General features: G+C 34.5%; 1 protein-coding gene across 1 annotated transcript in view; it reads left to right on the top strand.

Moving 5' to 3' along the window:
* PRMT9 (protein arginine methyltransferase 9) overlaps positions 1 to 22,766 on the top strand; it is a 44,223-nt gene that overhangs the window by 14,225 nt on the left and 7,232 nt on the right. The window contains exons 6-10 of the mRNA XM_031943771.1: positions 2,691 to 2,797; positions 8,110 to 8,302; positions 10,048 to 10,231; positions 13,735 to 14,449; positions 21,737 to 21,890. Of these exons, the coding sequence (XP_031799631.1) occupies positions 2,691 to 2,797; positions 8,110 to 8,302; positions 10,048 to 10,231; positions 13,735 to 14,449; positions 21,737 to 21,890 (1,353 nt within the window). The remainder of the gene's footprint in view (positions 1 to 2,690; positions 2,798 to 8,109; positions 8,303 to 10,047; positions 10,232 to 13,734; positions 14,450 to 21,736; positions 21,891 to 22,766) is intronic.

The following is a 22,766-nucleotide window of genomic DNA, read 5'->3' as shown; positions in this document are numbered from 1 at the left end:
ATTTCTAGGAGTCCTTTTGGAGAAAGTGCTCACATCAGTGAGATCTCAGAGCTGTGGAAGTAGTGAAGCTAATTTGAATGAATTTCACCTCTTCTATATGGTTTGGGTCTTGGCAAGAATAATCTGTTTCTGCACAAGTAAAAGAATGTGTCTACTTTGTTTATAGTTATCAGTTCTCCCGTTAGGGTAGAAAATTTTGTTCAGATCCATTTGTATTAGTGAAGTTATTTAAATGTACTTGTTTTCTTTTGAAGTTATAAGAAAAAAATATTGTAATGTACTCCAGAATGTATCAACGAAGGGTTTTTGTTTAGACTTACTGTCTGGTCAGTGGAAGTGTGAACAAGAATCTTTATCACATGGGTAATAGCCTCAAACTGTGGTCTGCAGATGGAGGTAGAGACCTTTTTCCCATGAGAGTCACAGGGAAGTAGAGTAGGGCACTCTCATTTTCTTTTGTTGAGCAATATAATGTAATATAATATAATATAATATAATATAATATAATATAATAATATATTATAAATTGTCTAAGAAGAAATTGATTTTTCTGGGCCACAGCAGAATTAAATTAAGCTTAGACCTAAAATGCTTTGGGTCTATTAAGTTCATTACTTTGGTCTTAAAGGTCAGCTGATTGTTTCAGATATATCTGATCTAGGATAGCTATACTTTCTGCTTCTGGTAAATTCTTTATAATAAAAAAAAAAAGTCCTTCTGTGAAATTTTCAGCTGGAGGTAAAGATAGTTACTGTTTCATTCTGACTTTTTAACCATATTGATCTAGTTTTTCCTCATTTTATTAAAGTATTTATGACCCTTATAGCCCATATTTTTGAAGATTATAGGATACATATTTAGATTTTTAATTATTCTAGTTGTTAAAATAATCTTATAACCCTTTTGCTACACTCTTTTAATTATTAACATTTCTTTTTTTAAGCAGGAGTATTTGCTTAGTGTGCTTAATTTTATTTTCTATATAAGGATGAGCCTTTGTTGTTGCAAACCAGAATGACTTAGTTGCTCGTTAATAGTTTTATTCATTGCAAATCATAAACTAATATGTATATGTATGTCATATAATTCAATATGGTTTTAAAATTAAGAAAAAATAAGTATGTAAAAGGCTTACAAATCCAAATCCAGTAGTCGTATGTTTGTGGGAATACATTTTAACCTCAGAGAACTCTTGACTCATTAGGTACATGGATTTATTAATAAAAATAAGAGTAGTTTAAACTTACAGCTTTTTTTTAGTTACAGTATATTCATATGAGTAATAACTCATGTATTCTTCCTAACAACCCTGTAAATTAGGTAGTGATAATTGGTGTCATTTTTATTTAATAAGTAAACATGTCCTCTAGATAGATTGTGACATAATAAAGAGCATAAAGCTTTTTAATGGATGATCCAGGACTGAAACGGTTTGGGTTTTTTGGTAATGTTCCAGCTAGCTTTCTGGAGGACCTTGGGACCAGCCTTGATCTTAGTGCAGGGGCATGAAAGCCACCCGGAGGATGGTCAAAAATGGAATCTCCCTCTTCCAGTACTTCTTAGCCCTTATATACCTTATTACAATTACATCATTACAGCATGTATGTGTGTGAACTAGAGAACCATTATATCATCATACTAAGTATTAAGTATATGGAAACTAGAGAACCATCATCTCATCTATTCCACTGAGTTAACACCTTGTTTTAAGTATACTTGTTTCAAGTATACTTCTCCAGAGTTTGGCCCTCTACAGTTTTTGGTTCCTAATTCAGAAAGACCATACTTTGCCCCTTCCATAGGATTTGATAGTCATATGGATGATGCAATTTCCTGAACTAAAGATGTCTAACTTTTTCCTGAAGTCTTGAGAATCACCCCAGGTTATGGAGTAGTAAGGGGTAGAGATAAGGGTAAGAAATTTGGAGACTTAAAAACTTAGCCCTCTTCTCTATTGAAAGTCTCAACAAACTGTGGAGAGGTAATATCAACTTGAGAATGACAAAGGAAGGCCTCAGATCCCAATATAGTGTTTAAACAGCCTAGTCCTGTAACCTCCATTGCAAGTTGCCAAAATTATATTCATCTTTCAGAGGTCCTCTACCCTTTTAGATTTTGATCTGATTTAAATTCAGTTCAGTAGGGACAAGAAGGGAAGCAATCATGGGGTATATGACATGGGCAAGGAGATATTTTCTTCCATGGAGTTGAAACCATACAGAGATGCTGATGGAAAGTGGAATGATCTGATAGTCCAGTTTCTGCCCTCTATAGCAGAGAGCTTTGGGAAGAATTTAGAATTCCATTCTTCAGCTTTACAATCTCAGAAGAGAAAAGGCCGGGGGAGGTGGTAGCCAAGGTTGGAGTTAGCAGCATGGTGATAATATTAGATATGAGCAGCTTATCTTGGGAGGGGTTTTGTGTTCCCAATCAAAATTACAGATTGAGAATAGAGTTTAAATAATGATTACCTAGAGGTTATGAATAGAATAGTATGGACCTACAATTTTATATTCTATAAAAGTGACCAAATTCTATTGATAATCTAGTATAATTTGGATTGAAAATGTTTAATGAAAAATTATATTCATCTTGAGTAATAAAATCAGGTATTCACAATTTAAGATGAATTAATGATACTTTTGTTCTAGTTTGTATTCATAGGCTAAAAATTTTATTTACATTTTCAGCCTAAAGGTAAAGATGGTAATTGTAAAGAATATGGACAAGTCATACCTGCCGGTGCCATTGTGTTTGGCATGGCAGTGGAATGTCCAGAAATACGAAGACATCACAGGTAAATGATTTTATTATGAGTTGGGTTGGAGAGGAGGGTCATTTGATAATAAACTTTAAATATTGATTCCCTGTGCTTATGAGTATGATAGTTACATGAATTTCTAGCCTCCCACATTTGCCTTGCCCTAGATTTTAAAAAATTTATAATAAATAATATTTAACAAAGATAGTCAACTAAGCATAAAAATGAAACCTAGAGTCTTATATGAAATCCTTATCATTTATTAGGAGAGAGTAAAATTAAAACTTTTGAAGACATGGATTTTCTCTGTTTTTGGTTCTAAGGGTATCTGAAGTTTGACTGTGTTTGGCAAGCAAGCAAACAGGCATTTGTTAAGCATTTATTATTATGTGTCAAACACTGTGCTAAGGGATGAAGTATAGAAATGCAAGCAAAAAGAAAACCATTCCTTGCCTCAAGAATCTTATATTCTAGCTCAGGAAAACAATATTGGGGGGAGCTAAAAAGGAAGAGGATGGGATAGGACAGAGGAAGGGGGCAAAGTCTGGAGAAGTGGAAGCAGAGTCCGGAGAGGAATGAAGGATGGGCCCCACGCCCTGAGAAGAAGTGCCACAAACATTGCTTCTGTCTGTCAAACCAAGGCAATGTCAGTTGAGGGCACAAACTTTTTTTTTAAAATAGCTTTTTATTGACAAAGCATATGCATGGGTAATTTTTCTTTTTCTTTTTTTTTTTTTTTTTAATTTAATAGCCTTTTATTTTTATTTACAGGATATATACATGGGTAACTTTACAGCATTAACAATTGCCAAACCTCTTGTTCCAATTTTTCACCTCTTACTCCCCACCCCCTTCCCCAGATGGCAGGATGACCAGTAGATGTTAAATATATTAAAATATAAATTAGATACACAATAAGTATACATGACCAAACTGTTATTTTGCTGTACAAAAAGAATCAGACTCTGAAATATTGTACAATTAGCTTGTGAAGGAAATCAAAAATGCAGGTGGGCATAAATATAGGGATTGGGAATTCAATGTAATGGTTTTCAGTCATCACCCAGAGTTCTTTCTCTGGGCGTAGCTGGTTCAGTTCATTACTGCTCCATTGGAAATGATTTGGTTGATCTCATTGCTGAGGATGGCCAGGTCCATCAGAACTGATTATCATATAGTATTGTTGTTGAAGTATATAATGATCTCCTGGTCCTGCTCATTTCACTCAGCATCAGTTTGTGGAAGTCTCTCCAGGCCTTTCTGAAATCATCCTGTTGGTCATTTCTTACAGAACAATAATATTCCATAATATTCATATACCATAATTTATTCAACCATTCTCCAACTGATGGGCATCCACTCAGTTTCCAGTTTCTAGCCACTACAAAGAGGGCTGCCACAAACATTCGTGCATATACAGGTGCATGGGTAATTTTTCAACACTGATCCTTGAAAAACTTCTGTTCCAATTTTTCCCCTCTTTCCATCCACTCTCTCCCTTAGATGGCAGGTAGTACATGTTAAATATGTTAAAGTATATGTTAAATTCAATATATGCATACATATTTATACAGTTATCTTGTTGCACAAGAGAAATCAGATTCAGAAAGAAGGTAAAAATAACCTGAGAAGAAAAACAAAAATGAAAGCAAATAATAACAGAAAAAGTGGAAATGCTATGTTGTGGTCTATACTTATTTCCCAGTGTTCTTTGACTGGGTGTAGCTGTTCTGTTCATTACTGATCAATTGGAACTGATTTGGATCCTCTCATTGTTGAAGAGAACCACTTCCATTAGGATTGATCCTCTTATAGTATTGTTGTTGCTGTATGTAATGATCTCCTGGTTCTGCTCATTTCACTTAGCATCAGTTCATATAAATCTCTGCAAGCCTCTCTGTATTCATCTTGCTGGTCATTTCTTACAGAACAATAATATTCCATAATATTCATATACCACAGTTTACTCAGCCATTCTCCAACTGATGGGCATCCATTCAATTTCCAGTTTATAGCCACTACGAAAAAGGCTGCCACAAACATTTTTGCACATACAGGTGAGGGCACAAACTCTTGCAAAATATTGGAGTAGGGGGTGGGAATAAAATACATGGCACTACTAGTCCATAACATTTTGAAAAGTAGTTAAAAAATGAGCCTGTAGAGCTTTATGTAAAATTAACTAAGATGCTCAAGGGCATTTGTAGATTCTTCCATTGAACTCTTTATTAAATACCACTTGTATTCAATCATTGGGGATACTAATAAACCCTGACCTCAAAAAATGTACTTTCTGTTGGGAAAAACAAGTATATACAAAGTACCCACAGAGTAAAAATATTTTTCAGAATGGGGATGGATCCCCTTGGGAACAAAATCTCTAGGAAGTGATGTTGGAGCTGAGTCTTGAAAGAAGCTAAGAGGGGATAAAAATGGAATTTATTCCTAGCATGGGGAATATTTTCTAGCCTGTCAAACGCAACGTGTTTGCCAGGAATTCTTTATTGATATATTTTAATTGTAAACAGTAGTGGGAAACATCACATTTTTAGAATTATCGCCTCAGTTATCTGACTTCCTTGAGAAAGTAACAGTGGTTGTTTAGAAGTATGGAAGAAGAGCTGGATTTGATATGAAGTCTGTTGAAAACACTATTGTTTTTATGGCCACTAAGGATTTTAAAAAAGAGAAATTTTCCAAAAGAGTAGAAAGGACTATTAATGATCCCTTCTGCTTTGATGAAAAAGAAGGATTCATAAGATATAGATTTGGAGCTGGGTCACTTCTTATAGATATCTTGCCCAGCTCGTTATACACATGCGCAGACTCTGCGCCACATATAATAGGGTAAAATAAGAGCCAGGATTTGAACTTGGGTCTCCTGACTCCAGGTCCATTGTTCTGATTAGGGAGGCATCCAAAATGATCTATCTGTTTTTGTGCTTTCTTATTTCTCTAATGTTTTATGAAAATGGGTTAATGCATACATGCAGAATGTCCTTAAAGAACACATGTAAAGGAAGTGACTTTTTACAAATGATTTTACAGATGACAGCTTTTTATAGTTACAAAACTGAATTATATAGGGAAGATAAAAATGTTACTGTGCATGTTGTTGATTACTCTTGTTTCTTAAGACTTTGGCTTAATAAAATGCAGACTTAAAATCTTTCCTCAAAGATTTATCTTATAGAATTTGCATCATACAAGACTGACAAATGCAGCTACAAATTTAGCAAGGCATCCTGCAGCAACCTACATTCACTAACATCATGGAAAATTCCCTGTTCAGATAAAAGAATTATTTCTATCAGAAGTGAGGCTCTTTAAATACTAGTTCATTATGTTACATATATTCAGTCCTGGGGCCATTTGTAATTTCTATACCAATGTAAAAGAAATGGCTTAGCCATCCACTGGGGGTGGGGGCAGAGTAGATAAAATACTTTCCTCCAGAAGTTGTTGTTTGTCCATTCTAGAAGAGGACATGGCCTCAGGGAGGGGACACGGTGACATGCAAGTGACTTGTATATAAGTGAAAGAGGGCTGGGCAAAGTCACCTGCTTCACCAGAGCCGTCTGGGCTCAGTGATAAAATATGGATCAGGATGACTGAAAATAGCCCTGGATGCAGTGGGAGATCCTGGCTGTTTTAAGCGACAGATCTCAGTTTGACTGAGTCTGCACCCACTTGGTGATGAAGCTAGGGAGCAATGTAGACAAAGCATCTCCTCTTTCACTTAATCATCTGCCAATTTGGAGGGTTTCTGGCCAAAGCAGAAGTGGTTGCTATTTACGTTCAATTTGAGTCAAATCAGGACCCAAACAATGACTACCTGTGTTACCTTGGACTGTCATTTAATTTTTCTATGCCTCAACATTTTCATCTGTGAACGGGAGGGGATATAGACCACAGGACCCCTAAAATCCTTTCAGTTTTAAATCTATGAAATTTATCTGTAGGAGAAGCCATTTAGTTAGTCTATCATTTTTAATCAAAGTATATCTGTATGAGGAACAAATCAGGCAAGCTACATTGTATTAAGGAAATTTTACAGTGCTTTTCAGTGATACCAGACTGTATGTTGCCATAAAATCCCATTTTTAAAAAACTAGTATTCCTTTACTGATGCTTTATGCTAGAGAATATGGACTATCCTTATTTTAGAAGAATCCGAATTAAAATTAATTCAAAGGGCCATGGAAAGACTCATGTATATTCACCAGTGACTGGGTATCAAGAGATTGCATAAAATAAATTAATTAAATTTCACAAATTTATAATTTTAATATATAAATTTCATTTGCTTATTTTTTTTTGTACTCTTATTTGGGAAATGCAGAAAGAGTTATTTTGATATACCTATAGATTTTTAATTTATTAATTTTTAATTTATACTTGAGAACAGAATTTCTCAAAAGTAGAGTTCTTTTTTGGACATCTCTGCCTGGAGATCTGATTCTTATAAAAGCCAAGTTAAAGATAAAAGCTGTTAAAAATTCAAGAGTTCTGGGAAAATGGAGCTGAGGGCTGCTGAATTCCGAGACAACTAGAGACTTTCCATTATTACTAACTTATTTCTCCAACTTTAATTGTTGCATAGTATCCTTTAATTAAAAGGGTTGTTAGATCTGACACTTTAGTCTGTGTTTGTCTGAGAGAGTAATGAAATGACCCTACAGTCAAGTTGACGGCCTTTTGTGTTGAGGAAGTTTGACATTCTGAAACTCCAAATTGACATTCTATTACAGCTTCTTCAGGTGGCTGTGCTAAATGTCAAGAGATCTATTTTAAATTTTAATTGATTTCATAAGGTATTATCAAGTAGCACTGAAAATGGTGCTCAATGGTGGTTGTTTTTTAATATTTTATTTTTCTAGTTATGTGTAAAGATAGTTTTCAACATTCATTTTTGTCAGATTCTGAGTTCCACATTTTTTTTCTTCCTCCCTTTCTTACCTTTCTCCCTTCCTAAGGCAGCAAGCAATCTGATATAGGTTATACATGAACAATCATTTAAAACATATTTCCATATTAGTCATATTGTGAAAGAAAAATTAGAACAAAATGGAAAAACCATGAGAAAAAAAAACTAAAAAAAGGGGGTGAAAGCAACTGTGCTTCAATCTAGATTCAATCTCCACAGTTCTCTCCCTGGATGCAGATGGCATTTTCTATCCCAAGTCTATTAAAATAGTCTTGGATCAACATATTGCCAAGAAGAGCCAAGTCTATCATAGTTATCACATAATCTTGCTTAACAGTTTTTTTTTTAATGACTCAGTGTGGGATGTGCCTGTTGGATTATAAAAATACAAATGTTGCTTTTTTTCCCTCTTCTTCAATAGGCTAGGTGTTCAGGATATTGCTGGTGTTCATTTACCAGCATCTGTGAAATTTCAGAGTCCAGCATATTCTTCTGTAGATTTTGAAGAAACAATTGAACCTTATACAACTGAAAAAATGAGTCGAGTTCCTGGGGGCTATTTACCTCTAACAGAGTCCTTTGAAACTATGACAGTCAATTTCAATAATCTTCAGGTAAACAACTCCTTGGATTGTTAAATTATTATTGCTATTTAAAAATTTACTATATAATCACTGAAATTTTGTGTATTATCATCTAAAGTTCTAGAGATTGCCAAATAATAAGAATATAGTATGCTGCTTTTAAAATTTGATGCATTTAAGATAATTTTTGGATTAAATTGCTCCAAATTTGATGCATATTCAAGATGAGAAAGATATACCCTGATTATTATATTTATTTTTTTCACTATTTCCTTTTATTACAGGGTCCATAACTAAAGATCAGCATATAATTTTTTTTTTTACTCATTATTGATTTATATTCTTCACATAAATCATGGCCATTATTTTAGTGATTTCTTCTGACTAAGCTTAAAGTAGCCTATAGAACAATGGAAACCTAGGACTAAGAACCCAAGTCTCTTGATTGTTAATTCAATACTTTTTGTGTGTGTATGTAACTATTATGCTGTTTTTTTTTTTTTTTTTTTTTTAATTTAATAGCCTTTTATTTACAGGATATATGCATGGGTAACTTTACAGCATTAACAATTGCCAAACCTCTTGTTCCAATTTTTCACCTCTTACCCCCCCACCCCCTCCCCTAGATGGCAGGATGACCAGTAGATGTTAAATATATTAAAATATAAATTAGATACACAATAAGTATACATGACCAAAACGTTATTTTGCTGTACAAAAAGAATCAGACTCTGAAATATTGTACAATTAGCTTGTGAAGGAAATCAAAAATGCATGTGTGCATAAATATAGGGATTGGGAATTCAATGTAATGGTTTTTAGTCATCTCCCAGATTCCTTTTTCTGGGCATAGCTGGTTCAGTTCATTACTGTTCCATTGGAAATGATTTGGTTGATCTCGTTGCTGAGGATGGCCAGGTCCATCAGAACTGGTCATCATATAGTGTTGTTGAAGTATATAATGATCTCCTGGTCCTGCTCATTTCACTCAGCATCAGTTCGTGTAAGTCTCTCCAGGCCTTTCTGAAATCATCCTGTTGGTCATTTCTTACAGAACAGTAATATTCCATAATATTCATATACCACAATTTATTCAGCCATTCTCCAACTGATGGACATCCATTCAGTTTCCAGTTTTTAGCCACTACAAAAAGGGCTGCCACAAACATTTGTGCACATACAGGTCCCTTTCCCTTCTTTATAATCTCTTTGGGATATAATCCCAGTAGTAACACTGCTGGATCAAAGGGAATGCACAGTTTGATAACTTTTTGAGCATAGTTCCAAACTACTCTCCAAAATGATTGGATTCGTTCACAACTCCACCAACAATTATGCTGTGTTTTGATAAGGCATCATAATGTAGTAGATGAAGGTGCTGACCTTAATTGAGGAACTTTCCTTTAAGATTCTGAGACATTAGTAACTATATGACCTTTGGACACATCTTAAACTCTATAGGTTCCTTATTAGGTCATGAATAGGTTGTGATGAGAGGAAATGGCCTGACACTGAGAGTTCTTCATGCTGACAGAAACCTAGATCATAGCTATGTATATTTGCATATACTGAATTAGAAGAAGGTTAAACCTTTTTTTAATTTGGAGAATGCTTCATGAACATGTCTTTGCTGAGAAATTGAATTTGGAGATGGTGAAATATTCTAGTAATACTTGGGTAGATTGTTATATACTGTGTGTATATTTGTGTGTACCCTTTTACTTGTGTATTAAATATTAAATCTAATAGCTTTTAAAATTCCTTTTCTTGATTAGGAACTAAAAAGTCTTGCAACCAGAAATCCTCATCAGCTAAGTATTCCTGTCATTCGGGAAGGAGTGTTAGATGCCATTATAGTCTGGTTTGTACTTCAGCTTGATGATGAACACAGTTTATCAACCAGTCCTCATGAAGAGACATGTTGGGAACAAGCTGTCTACCCTGTGCAGAACCTCCCAGGTGTGTGCTTAGTTTGTTTTATGACTGGTTGGCTTGAGTCCTGATTGTTTGTAATGGTGGAAGCAAAGGGAGGGCTGGGAAGAAAAACTTAAGTCACAGTTCAGTGTACCTCACAAAGGACGGGGACATTCATTTTACCTTTCAGGAATTTATAGCGTTTTATTTTCACTTGTACTTTCAAAGTAAAGCTGAATTGCGCTGGCTCTCAGTGAGTCATGATTTTTTATTTTAGGGACTGTATGTATTTTGGTGAGGGACAACATAGATTAGGAGATAAGAATTAGCTGCAAAGACTGGAAAACCTGGGTTCAAGTCCTGTTTGAAACCTACTGGCTCTGTGACAACCTCTTAGTGTCTTCAGGCAGCTTTCAAAACAGTTTCAAAATAGATACTAGTTTTTATTAGTAGAGGGTATTTCCTAACTAAGAGTTCTGTATTCCAATGAAATCACAGTTTTAGATTAAATTTATGTCTATGCACTTGTGCATGTGCACATACACAAACAGAATAGGATACACTTATTTCTTTTGGTGTTGATAGAACTTGTTTAAAGGAAAATAAGCAAATAGAAGTTTTTGAGAAACAGTGTTGTTCACTAAAGAGAGAGAAGATCTGGTTCAGGTCCGATCTTCTATCTTTGTCACTGAATGTGATCTGATCTTGGCCTAAGGGGTTAGATTGTTTGAACTCTGAGCTCCTTTCCAGCCCAAATTGTTTATCTTGTGATCCTGATCTTAGGATCCCAACCTGCTCTGTGATAATTATGGAATCACTGGCTTAGTGCATTCCTTTACACTGTGGTTTTTCCTGGGCTGTCTTGTTGGGTCACTTGGACTCTGGTTAAGAGGGATTGGAAAGCTTCATTTTCATTGTCATTGGTGGGGAAAAATTCACTGATCTAGTAGATTGTTAGCAACTGGATGGAAATTAAGGTCCTGTACACTCAATCTATAAGTGCTCCCTAACTCACACTCTTCAAAATATTTTATTTTGTAGGACTCTGAGTAGTACCTTTTGTTCTGAAATAATTAACTGATTGTTGACTTATCAGAATTGGGAGCTTAGCTTTAAATATGAAATTGAAAACCTCTGACTCTCAATGGACTAATAAAATCTTTTAATTAAGGAACAGCATGTACTTGGGTGAGAGAGAATGAAGACAGAGAATAATCCTCAAAGACCAGAAGATCTATGTTAAGAAGCCTTTTTATTTTTAATTCACCTGATGCATATGAATTGTGCTCAGTCTCTCATTTTGATGCTTTGCTTTCTAGATGTGTTTCTTGTGTACTACTGATGGTGGGGTTCTGCCTTTTTTTGTTTTATTGGATTATTTAGTCTGTTTACCTGTGAATTTGTGAGTTTTTAACTTTAGTTTTCCTCCACTTGTTTCTTTAATATTGCTTGAAAAATGGTTTTAGTTCTTTCTTCTTTTAATGCAGTGTTTTATCCTTGCTGGTGGTTTCGCATAAATTGCTTTGATGTGCTATTCCTTTCCCATAGTCTTTTCTTCTCTTCTCCAGTTTGTCCACCTGTCCCCTAAGTTTTTTCCTAACTTATAATTATGAAGAGTAAAGTGGAAAATTTGGAGGGAAAATAAGGGAGATCTGAATGTGATTATAAGCAGGAGAGATTGGAGATGGGAATGATTGAGGGAAGATGCTGGAAGAGGAGGAGGCACAATCAAGAACAAGGGGAAAAGGGCCTTGGTGAGAAGATTGTCACCCCTTTCTTTCCCTCTCCACTTTTTGACATTGGAGAAGAATAAAGATAAAAGGTTAAAAAAAAAAGTAATGGTTAAAGATGTAGAGAAGTTTTAAGGTTTGGAGGAGGACACCTGAGGGAAATTGGATATAGTTAAAGATCCTGATCTTAATAAAAAGATAAACTGATATATAGACTCTTTTTTCTAATTCTATTTTTCTGATCTTTTCAGTTTTAAGAAAAGGACATTTTAAGAGCTAGAGTGAGAAGTCCTTTCATAGTTGCTTTTATTTTCTTCACCTGAAATCTTTTGTATTTTCCAAACATATATATTTCATATTTATTGTGGTTGTATCATTAAGTCTAATCTAATAGGCCTATGTCATCCTGGACTTGTTTATGGAAAAACTTCTTTTGTCTTTTCTTTGTTTCATCTATTGCCCTGGGCAAAAAATTCATAGACAAACCTCCTAGTGATGAACCTTTTTGTATCCTAGTTTAGATGATCTTGGGGTAAGAGGTTGGGACCTAAGTGGGAGAGTAAAAGTCTACTTTCATTTCATCTCCTGTTTCCCAAAGTTTATTAAGGTCTCAGTAAAGGAGAAAAGTGGTATTCTAAATAATTAGTCTGTCTTAAACTATCCCCTGTTTCTCTACAAAAGGCAGAATTTTAAAAGTCTGATACAGAAAAAGATTATACATGCTCTTTGGGTATTTGTGGACCACTGGTTTAAGATCCTACACTCTAGGAGAAGAAATAAACCTCTGTTTGGCATTTAGCTCTCCAGTTCTAACCTATCTTTCCAGGCTTGTCCAGTAGGGCTGTCCCACTTCTCTCCCTCTCATGTAAGAATTATTCTTTTAATGAGATTGATGTTTTCAGGTAACTCTTTTATTTATTTATTTATTTTTTTGTTTCTATTCAGTTCATTTTGCTTTAGTTCATAGTCTTTCATTATCCCTGAAATCATCGATTTCCTCATTTTTTCTACTAAAGAATCTTTAGTGGCTGATGTGGGGCAAAATACAGAGTTTGTAGCTTGACTTTTAAGCCTTCCATAGTATAGTTTAGTTCCACATATCTAATTCAAAGTCACAAGCTTTCTGGCTTAGTCAGATTGTCCTTGCATTTCTCCATTCCTGATATTCCATCTCTTTCCTCTGTACTTTCATAATTAGTTCCTCACATCCAGGAAGTCCTCCTTCCTCACCTCAGCTTCATTAAAGATTTGGCTTTGCAGTTCAGGTTTTACCTCCTACAGGAGACTTTTTGCTATCCCTTGAAGTTATTTTGTATATATACATGTTCATATGCTTTGTGGTTATTTAATATTTATTTTTATTTATCAGTCTACCTGTTGTGTACTTGCTGTAGAACATGAACTCTTTGAGGCCAGAAACCATTTTTTCCCCCAATCATTAGTGCTTACTATATAGTACTTTGTATTTATAGTGGATGATTCATGTTTATTGAACTAAAGGTTCAATTGAGGCACCTTTAAGAAACTTTTCCAAGGACTTGACCTCTTCTATTCCATTATTTAATTATTTTATATCTTCATGTTTAATTATTAATATCTCAAATGTTAATGCTTTACAGATTATAAAACATATTTACCAAGTAAATTTTAAGCTCCTTGAGGGTAGACATGTTTTATTCTACTTTCAAGTAATGTAATAATGCATGTCTTCTAATTTTATTTCCAAAATCCTGTCAACACTGCATTTTTATTTGAATTAATTATTGTACTTCTCTCTCTATATTCTTTCTCTCCCCTCAACTCCTAACCTTATTGAAGATTATTTTGTGAAGCCTGGAGACCTTGTGATGATGGAAGTTTCTTGCCTGGACTGTTACCTGAGAATCCAGAATATTCGTATTTTAAATGCTGATCGTGGAATGGATGTTGAGAGAGGTTCCAACAAAAATGAGGAAGAGTCCCTTGTTTTAGGTAGTGAGGCTGAACTCTGTAGTGCCCTGGCGAGCCTTCAAACCAGTAAACCAGATGAAGTCAGGCAGACATGCACACTGGAATCAACAGAAATCGCTTTGCTTAACAACGTTCCCTATCATGAAGGGTTTAAAGCTGCCATGAGGAAAGTGCTGACCTCCCTGACCCCAGACAAACAGTTGCAGATCATGGACGTTGAAGGCCTCGGGGGAGAGGTGAACTCTGGAAATGCCCAGGATGGCAGTGCCCTCCCTGACCCCTTGTACGTGCTGGATGTCTCTGAGGGCTTTTCCATTCTGCCCATCATTGCCGGCATGCTGGGGCCGGTGAAGCCTTACAGTTCTGTGGAGAAGGAGCAGCACCGGCTCACCCTGGACCTCATTTCCGAAGCCAACCATTTTCCTAGAGACACGCTCGAGTTTTGGCTAAGACGCGTGGAAGATGATGGCGCCGTTCTGCAGAGACCCAAGTCGGACAAACTCTGGGGCATTATCATCTTGGATGTCATTGAGCCCTCTGGCCTTATTCAGCAGGAGATGATGGAAAAGGCAGCAATATCCAGGTAGTGTGCTACACGCGGGAGGTTTGTCTGCACGTCTGACCTTAATAGGCAACTGCACGTTTGTTGGCCGTGAAAAGGAGTCAGTTTTGTGTGCACAGAAAATCAAAGACTTATTCATGTTCTTCTCCTTGACAGAGTTCTCATGTTTGCTTTTCCTGCTAGAGTAATTAATGTCTCATGCAAACCAAGAATCCCATCGTAGATGGAGGAGTCCATAGAAAACAATGGCATTTGGACAGCTTCTAAGTGATTAGAGCTGGAATATAGATTCAAAGTTCAGAGTGTGTAGAGATGATTTAATTTCTTCTATGCTTTGGCTGTGCAAAAAGCACTTAAAACTATATTTATTTATATTTATATATTGCTAGGCTCTAATACAAGGTCTTAAGGCCTGTTCTGTTTTTACCATGACTTTTCTTAGGGAGGGTAGAGTGTCACTTAAAGAAAATATGGCTTTTATTTATGGCATTGAAAATAGAAAATTGTGTAAATATTCTATTTCGTTGGAATGAAAGGACAAAAATTCTTAATTTAGGGAAATTCTTTTGAACAAGGTATAGTAGGAAAAAATATGTTTAAAAAAATGTAAGGATTTCATAGTCAGTTGGAGTTCTTTTGCAGGAAATGTAGAAGTACAGGTTGGAAAAGTGACTATTAGTAAAAGACAGATGAATTGAAGGAAGAAAGAAATTGTGAAAGTGCCAGAAACCCCCCCCCCCCCAAATATTCCATACCTTTCAGTGTAATTGACCAAGTCATATACTTACTCCAGTGATGCTGTTGTTGCTCAGAGATATTCTGGAACTCTCCCTTTTGTAACTGCCTTCAGAAAACTGCAATACAGTCTTGTGGTGATTGTTGTTGGTGAAAATTTCCAGGCTTTGGAGTGGGCTTGATTTTTGGAACTAGCTAAAAGTCATTCAGAGCCAAAACCAGTGAAGATATATCATCAAACTGGGTAGTTTGGTTGTATCATTTATCTCGTAGTGGGTTAAAAGAATTTCTAGCTAGCCTTGAATGTAGTGAGACTGATTTTTTTTGGTGGCTCCATAAATTTAGCATCGAAGGTAGCTCCCCCAAATTTTTATAACCAATACTATTATTATTATAAGTGTAGTCGTTAAGTTGGCTACTTTGCCAGTGTAACACTTATTGGAATGTATATATTCTGGTATGTTTATAGTCAGTATCTTCAGTTTTTATTTATGTCTTGCATTAAGCAACATAAGCTATAATAAGAAATCTTGGAAAGGAATATTTACAAGTTAGGTATTTTGGAGGTGAGGGTGGAGTTAGGAGGAGGATTATGAAGTAGGCAAGTTGTTCTTTGAGGGTGATGGTCTAGTTTGTATTAGCTATTGTAGATAGAATACAAAATTGATGACTTTCTCTGCTAATTGCAGACATGCTTATTGTTTTATACCTTGTAAATTTTTCAGAGCAAGCCTTCTTGGGTAAATAATTGCTTCTGGACCTGAGAGGATGTAGGAAACTACTATAGAGGAAGTAAATTTATTATTGTTTGTGAAGTTAATATATTCCTTAATTAAATAGTATTTTTTGAGTTTTCTCCTCTGAAATGTCATGGTCTGGGTTTGTAGTTCTCCTTTTCATTTGCATATTTTTAACTTCCAATTACCTGTCTCATTTCCCATAATTGTTCCTTGAAAGTAGTTATTCAAAAACTTCTCACAGTTTTGTGCACTTTAGATGCTCACTAAATATTTGTCAAATTGAATGAGTGTTCCCAGATTATTCTTTGAAAGTTGATGTTTAATGTAAAGAAATTAACTAGTAATAATCATGAAGCAAGATATTTCACTAATTCAATAGATTCAGGATTCCATTGATTGTGGGTATTTTCCAAACTAGTACTTCTATGGTTTTCATTCTGTATGATTTCTTGTTCTTCTGTACATAAAAGATGTGTGCAAAATGGTGGAGGCCTTCCTCTAAGTCTTCTCACTTTCTCTAGCTACAAATGCAGCACTTGGCTGATGATCTCTAATCTCTTGCTATTTTTGCCTAACTGGCCTCTTTCTCTTCTGATTAGACCTTTCTTAGAAAGTACTTTTATGCCATATTTTACATGCATATTTACATTGGTGATACAATTCAGCATGTGTTCCTTCACTACCCACATTTTTGATCCTAAAGCATGTGATATTGCTTGATTTGTTGCTGTGTAGCATTGTTGGACGAATAACTTAAAAAGGGAGCAGCTTGGAATTGTTGAGAATGCTGTGCAATTTTGCAAGTTCAACTCAGTCTGCTCCCTTTTTCTTGTTTGGTTGTGGGCTTAGCTAATTGTATAAGATATATAAATAGGTTTTGCCTAAATGGATTGCAGTCTAATTGCATGTCATAGTATGAATAATATTTATTCTTTATTTTTATTTTCTTTTGTGGATTATTATCAAAAGAGATTATTCTCTTTTGATAGCTTCTGCATCTCATTGAAAAGGTTCTATAGTACTCTGTCTTGCAGCAATTCACATGGCAAACAGAATCCCTCTTCCATTTGGACTTTGCACAGGGTATTCTCCATTACTGTGACAAACTTCTTTTGATTTGCCTTGCTTGATAATGAAGAGTAGGGCATAGCTAAATAAAGTTATTTCTCTAGGTGTATCCGGTAGGGATCTAAAGATATACCTGGGAGACACTTTAAGATTTAACTTAGTAAAAATGCTTTTTTCATAACCAACAATAAATACAGTGGGATCTTGCCTTCATTACATTTTTCAGACCATTGTGTGACAGTGAAGCTATGGTCTGTTATAGAAAATTGTTTCTGAAAAGCCTTTTATTTATTCACTTGTCATATTTTCATGCCCTTGATATGTCTATAGATCGTTCTCATAAAGATTTTATAGAAATTAGAATTTGGCATATGGAAGAAATCAGGTAAATGGAAATGAATATATGAAGGATAAGATAGTTCAGAACCAACTATCCTCAGAGATATTTCATACCCATTGCCCATTGCATTCTTTCCTGAGGGGCCTGCTAAGCCTGTCCTCCCATGCCTCCTTACTTCCTTACAGATTTTTGTGTTGAGTATTATGAAAGCTTTTCCCCACTTAAGATTCTCTGTTGCTATACTTAAGCCTTCTGAAAAAAAGGAAAGGGAGAAGAATGGCATATATTTAGAGTAGATATAATACAAAGCCAATCTTCCTTTACTTAAAAAAAAAAGTTTCTCCTTTTTAGAACTGCCATTTATGGCTAGGTTTTGGAATTAGGACATATTTTACCATTAGAGGCACAGATGGCGCTGAGGCAATATTTGGCTTTGCAAAGGATTCCTTTGAGGAGTCTGGCAACAGCAGTGGTATGAACAACAACAAAACACTCTTTAACACCAGCAAACCTAAACAGACATGAATTTTGGTTGTTTTTTTAAATCATACCATCTGAACATAACTAAAGAACATTACTTTGCTTAATAGAACACTGAGAAAATGAATAACTTCTGGGATATTTTCATTTTAAATAATGTGGAATACACACTTTTTTTTTTTTATTATTTAAAGGCCATTTTTAGCTTGTGATTCTGATTGTTTTTTTTTTTTTTTAATTTAATAGCCTTTTATTTACAGGATATATACATGGGTAACTTTACAGCATTAACAATTGCCAAACCTCTTGTTCCAATTTTTCACCTCTTACCCCCCCCACCCCCTCCCCTAAATGGCAGGATGACCAGTAGATGTTAAATATATTAAAATATAACTTAGATACACAATAAGTATACATGACCAAAACATTATTTTGCTGTACAAAAAGAATCAGACTCTGAATTATTGTACAATTAGCTTGTGAAGGAAATCAAAAATGCAGGTGTGCATAAATATAGGGATTGGGAATTCAATGTAATGGTTTTTAGTCATCTCCCAGAGTTCTTTTTCTGGGTATAGCTAGTTCAGTTCATTACTGCTCCATTAGAAATGATTTGGTTGATCTTGTTGCTGAGGATGGCCTGATCCATCAGAACTGGTCATCATCTAGTATTGTTGTTGAAGTATATAATGATCTCCTGGTCCTGCTCATTTCACTCAGCATCAGTTCGTGTAAGTCTCTCCAGGCCTTTCTGAAATCATCCTGTTGGTCATTTCTTACAGAACAGTAATGGAATACACACTTTAAGGATTTTCCATCTACTAGCTGAGTAGGATTGTGGCCAGACATATTTCTGAGTTCTTCATGCATTTTTTTTCTCAGTGCTTAGAATTTTTTGACAACCAATTTAGCCAGTTGTTTGTGGATTAGCTGATTTACCATGTTCTCTTGTTAAGAGCAGATTTTAAGTGGGTCATTCACCTTTATGCTTTCTTTAATTTAGTATATTTTTCCTTTAAATTCATGAAATGGCACCCTCTTGTGTCAACCATTAGCTATATCTGGATGTGGATAAAACAACCAGAAGATTTAAGGATAGTTTATTTCAATACTGTTTGTACTCTTAAGACAAATTATATTGATTTTCCCCCAATAAACTAAATCACTACATTTTAACAAAATTTTATTTGTTCCAATAAAGTTTTAGCATATTGTATTATACACATTCTATTTCAAGAAATCAGACAGGAACCACTAGTTCTTCCAAGTAAATTGACTTGGCCATGCTGATGACTTTTGAGAGTATTCAAAATTACATCTTGTGTGTTACCTACTTAGGGATTCAGAACTTTTGCCAACTCAGATCAGAAAAATACTCAGATGGAAGGCTTTTTTTGCTTGTGTTTATGTAATGTTAGGTAAGAAGGTGAGATTCTCAGTTTTGTAAGGAGCCAGCAGAATTAATCATTGAAAGTTAAAATCTCTATTTGCATGAAAATGCTTATTTGGGGAAATGTAATATTTTGATTGAATAAAATTTTTTCTAGTTAATTGAGAATTAAAGTTTTTAGAGAGTGAAAATGCTGAAAGCAAAATTCTTGGCATGTGTGTCATTTTTCTTAAAGTGTGTTTTATTTGATGTCCCAATTCTGCATTTTTAGAATCTGGGAATTTTATGAACAGTACATGTACATCTTTAATCTAGCAGTGTCAGTACATTTTGAAAGAGACCTCATAAAATAAAATGTTAAGCTGCCTGTGAGGACAATTTTTCCCATATTCTCAGAAAGATAAAAAACTTCAAAGTCCTCTGAAATGAGACATGTAGATGAAAAACAATCAAGTTGTTATAATAAAATTCTTTAGTAGAGTTGAAGTAGTACCTTGTTGGCAATAATTAACATTATATAGAGTTATAGGTATTTCAAATATACCCAAATACTTTCTTTTATCTGATGATTGGTGGGCAAATTTTGAGTTGAGATCTTTTGATCAGATCTTTCCCAGGGTAGTTATTTGAGGGGATCATTTCCTGGGTAAACATACCTGTTGACTGAAATATGACCTTTTTGTATGTAAAAAAACTTGAGAATATTAATGGAAATGAGAACTTAATCCAGCATTTCTCTATACAGGTAAAAATGCAGGGAAAAGATTTTAATTTTATTTTTTATCTTTTTAACTTTTTTGGAAATTTGAAATTTTTTGGATACATTATCCCTTAGTTAGTTAAAGCTAACCTTACTCTCCACCCTTTCACTATTTGCCAAAAAAAAGAAAACTATCAAAACCTTCCTTTGTGACAAATAATCCTAGTCAAACATAACAAATCCCCAATTGGCCTTGTCTAAAAATATATTTCTTATTTTGCACCATTCATATATCTCTTTGTCACAAGGTAAGTAGCATGTTTCATCATTGACTATCTTCTAGAGATGTGGTTGATCATTGCATTGATTACAGTTTTTAAGTCAACCAGTTGTAGTTTACAATGTGCAGTCATCATATAAATCTTTATAGATCTCTGTATCCCTCACGTTTCATTTTCTTAATTTATTCTTTCATCAGGGTTCTGGTTTCTTGAGTAGGCATCCTTGATTTAGCTAAAGAAAGACTTTTTTTACAAGTTGTATTTTTATCAAATGTCCATCTTCATTCCAAGAACTGTCACTAACCTTGCCAGTGCATATGTAAAGCTGGATCAGTTCATTATGAACTGTACTATCCTTACAATTAAGTCCGTGATTTCATCAGTCTGGTTTTCTTTTACCAGTGGCTTTTTATGAATTGTTGTGGCATAAATAAAAATCCATCACTTAGTGGTTGAAATTCCATTGATGAGTCTCATTAAAACCTTGCTAAACTTTTCTGCAGTTGACAGAGACACACAGACTTTGGTTGAGCCTATATTTGAAACCTTTTTAGCTTGGTGAAAGACCTGCCAACTGGCATAGCTTTAGGAAACTCAGAGTGACCTCCATGCTATTTGTATTATACAAATAGTGAAATGAGTATTTTAGGATAGTCTACTATCCAATAACAATGCGGTGATAGTCGTATTTATGAATGTTCTTTATAAACACTTTTTTATAAAGTGTTCTTGAAGTCACTAATAATAAATTTGGGTCACTGGCAACTGTAAGAGACTAGAATAATACTAATTTGAAAAGATTGAAGGAAGTTCCCATATAAATTAGTTAATTCTGAATTGAAGAAATGGATATATATTATTTTCATTATTATTTCTTCTAGCCTATTAAAAGTTTCTATTTTCTCAGTTTCTCATTTCAACTTAACATTTTTCTTTTTTTTTTTAATTTTTTTTTAACTTTTTTTTATTTTTTTTAATTTAATAGCCTTTTATTTACAGGATATATGCATGGGTAACTTTACAGCATTAACAATTGCCAAACCTCTTGTTCCAATTTTTCACCTCTTACCCCCCCACCCCCTCCCCTAAATGGCAGGATGACCAGTAGATGTTAAATATATTAAAATATAAATTAGATACACAATACAACTTAACATTTTTCACCTATTTCAATCACATAACCTTCTTTCATCTTTGTGGATGGGCCTAGGAAACTTGGGTAGTCCTCATCTCCCAATATAAATTCATGGTCCCCAAAATTTGTGGCATATTGTCCTAGATCTGGTTGGAATATGTTAGTCATTTGCCTAGAGTTTATTGAGCTAAGATCTCAATATTTTTCTTATTGATATTAAATTTAGTTCTAGGGACATGGAGTTGATGGTTCTCTAGAATATAGGTAAGCTACAATTACCTTCATATCTGTTTTAGATATATATGATAATAAACCGTAGTTTTTTTTTAAGCTTTGAACAGCAAACAGCTCTTAAGTTCACATGTTTATTCTTCCTTTTGGCATTTAGAAATATATGTTAATAGTTCAATTTTTCTTTAAAAATTTCTATCTTTTATAGGTGCTTATTACAGTCTGGAGGCAAAATCTTTCCTCAATATGTACTCATGTTGGGGATGCTTGTGGAATCACAGACATTGGTTGAAGAGAACGCTGTTCAAGGGACAGAACCAACTCTTGGACTGAACATAGCACCTTTCATTAACCAGTTCCAGGTAGAGTTCTTTTTTTTTCCCTATAAATTTTAAAATCTGGATTTCTCATAAATCAGTGCTCTAGAGAAAAAGAAATTGCTAGTTTCTACTTAATCCATGTAAGTATTCTTTGGAAATCATTTAGTCACTCTACTAATCATGTTTTAGGAAAACTATTTCCTACAGAAAAGGGATTTTTTTTTTTTTTTTTTTTTTTTTTTGGTATTTGGAAAAAATTGAGAAAAAAAGCAAGGGGAGGACAGTAGCAAAGTTAGTTTTCTAATCTTGCTTTCATTTCATTTCCAGCTTGTACCTGGAGGTTCTGTGAAATCCCTGGCTTCAAGTTCATTAAATTAGTAATGCCTATATGCAAAGCATTTTAAAGTAATTTCTGAAGTTTTTAATCTTTTTTTCCCCAAAAATTTTGGTCAGTCACTTTTAGAGTATAGAACATAAGGGGTTCCAGAGACAATATTATTTCAAGAAAAAAAACCCCAACAAATTGCTGTTTAATTGAGGATTCAAAGTCATTAACTTTTTTGTTTTTACATCATGATTTTGATATTTAAGTGGCTAGGGAATGGCAATGTAATTTACTTAGTGGATAAAAATACATAGAGATTTCCATTAAGTAATTTCAGTTTCTGTTACTCCTTCTAGTTTCATTTAATGAGTCTATCCATTAGACCCAGGGATCTGAATTATAATGATCTAGAGCAAGTTACTATCAAAGATAATATGGTCTGTAAAAAAAATAGTAAAAATACTTTGGAAAACAAATACTATATGGACTTCATTGCTGTACTGGGTGTGAAAAAAATGTAGACTCTGGAGTCACAAGACTTTCAGACACTTCTCCCACCTTGTCTCAGACTTGGGTCTCTGCTTCTTCATAGC

Source organism: Sarcophilus harrisii, chromosome 6 (assembly GCF_902635505.1).
Source record: "Sarcophilus harrisii chromosome 6, mSarHar1.11, whole genome shotgun sequence".
In the NCBI taxonomy this organism is placed as follows: domain Eukaryota; kingdom Metazoa; phylum Chordata; class Mammalia; order Dasyuromorphia; family Dasyuridae; genus Sarcophilus; species Sarcophilus harrisii.
This window is presented reverse-complemented; position numbering and strand designations above follow the sequence as displayed.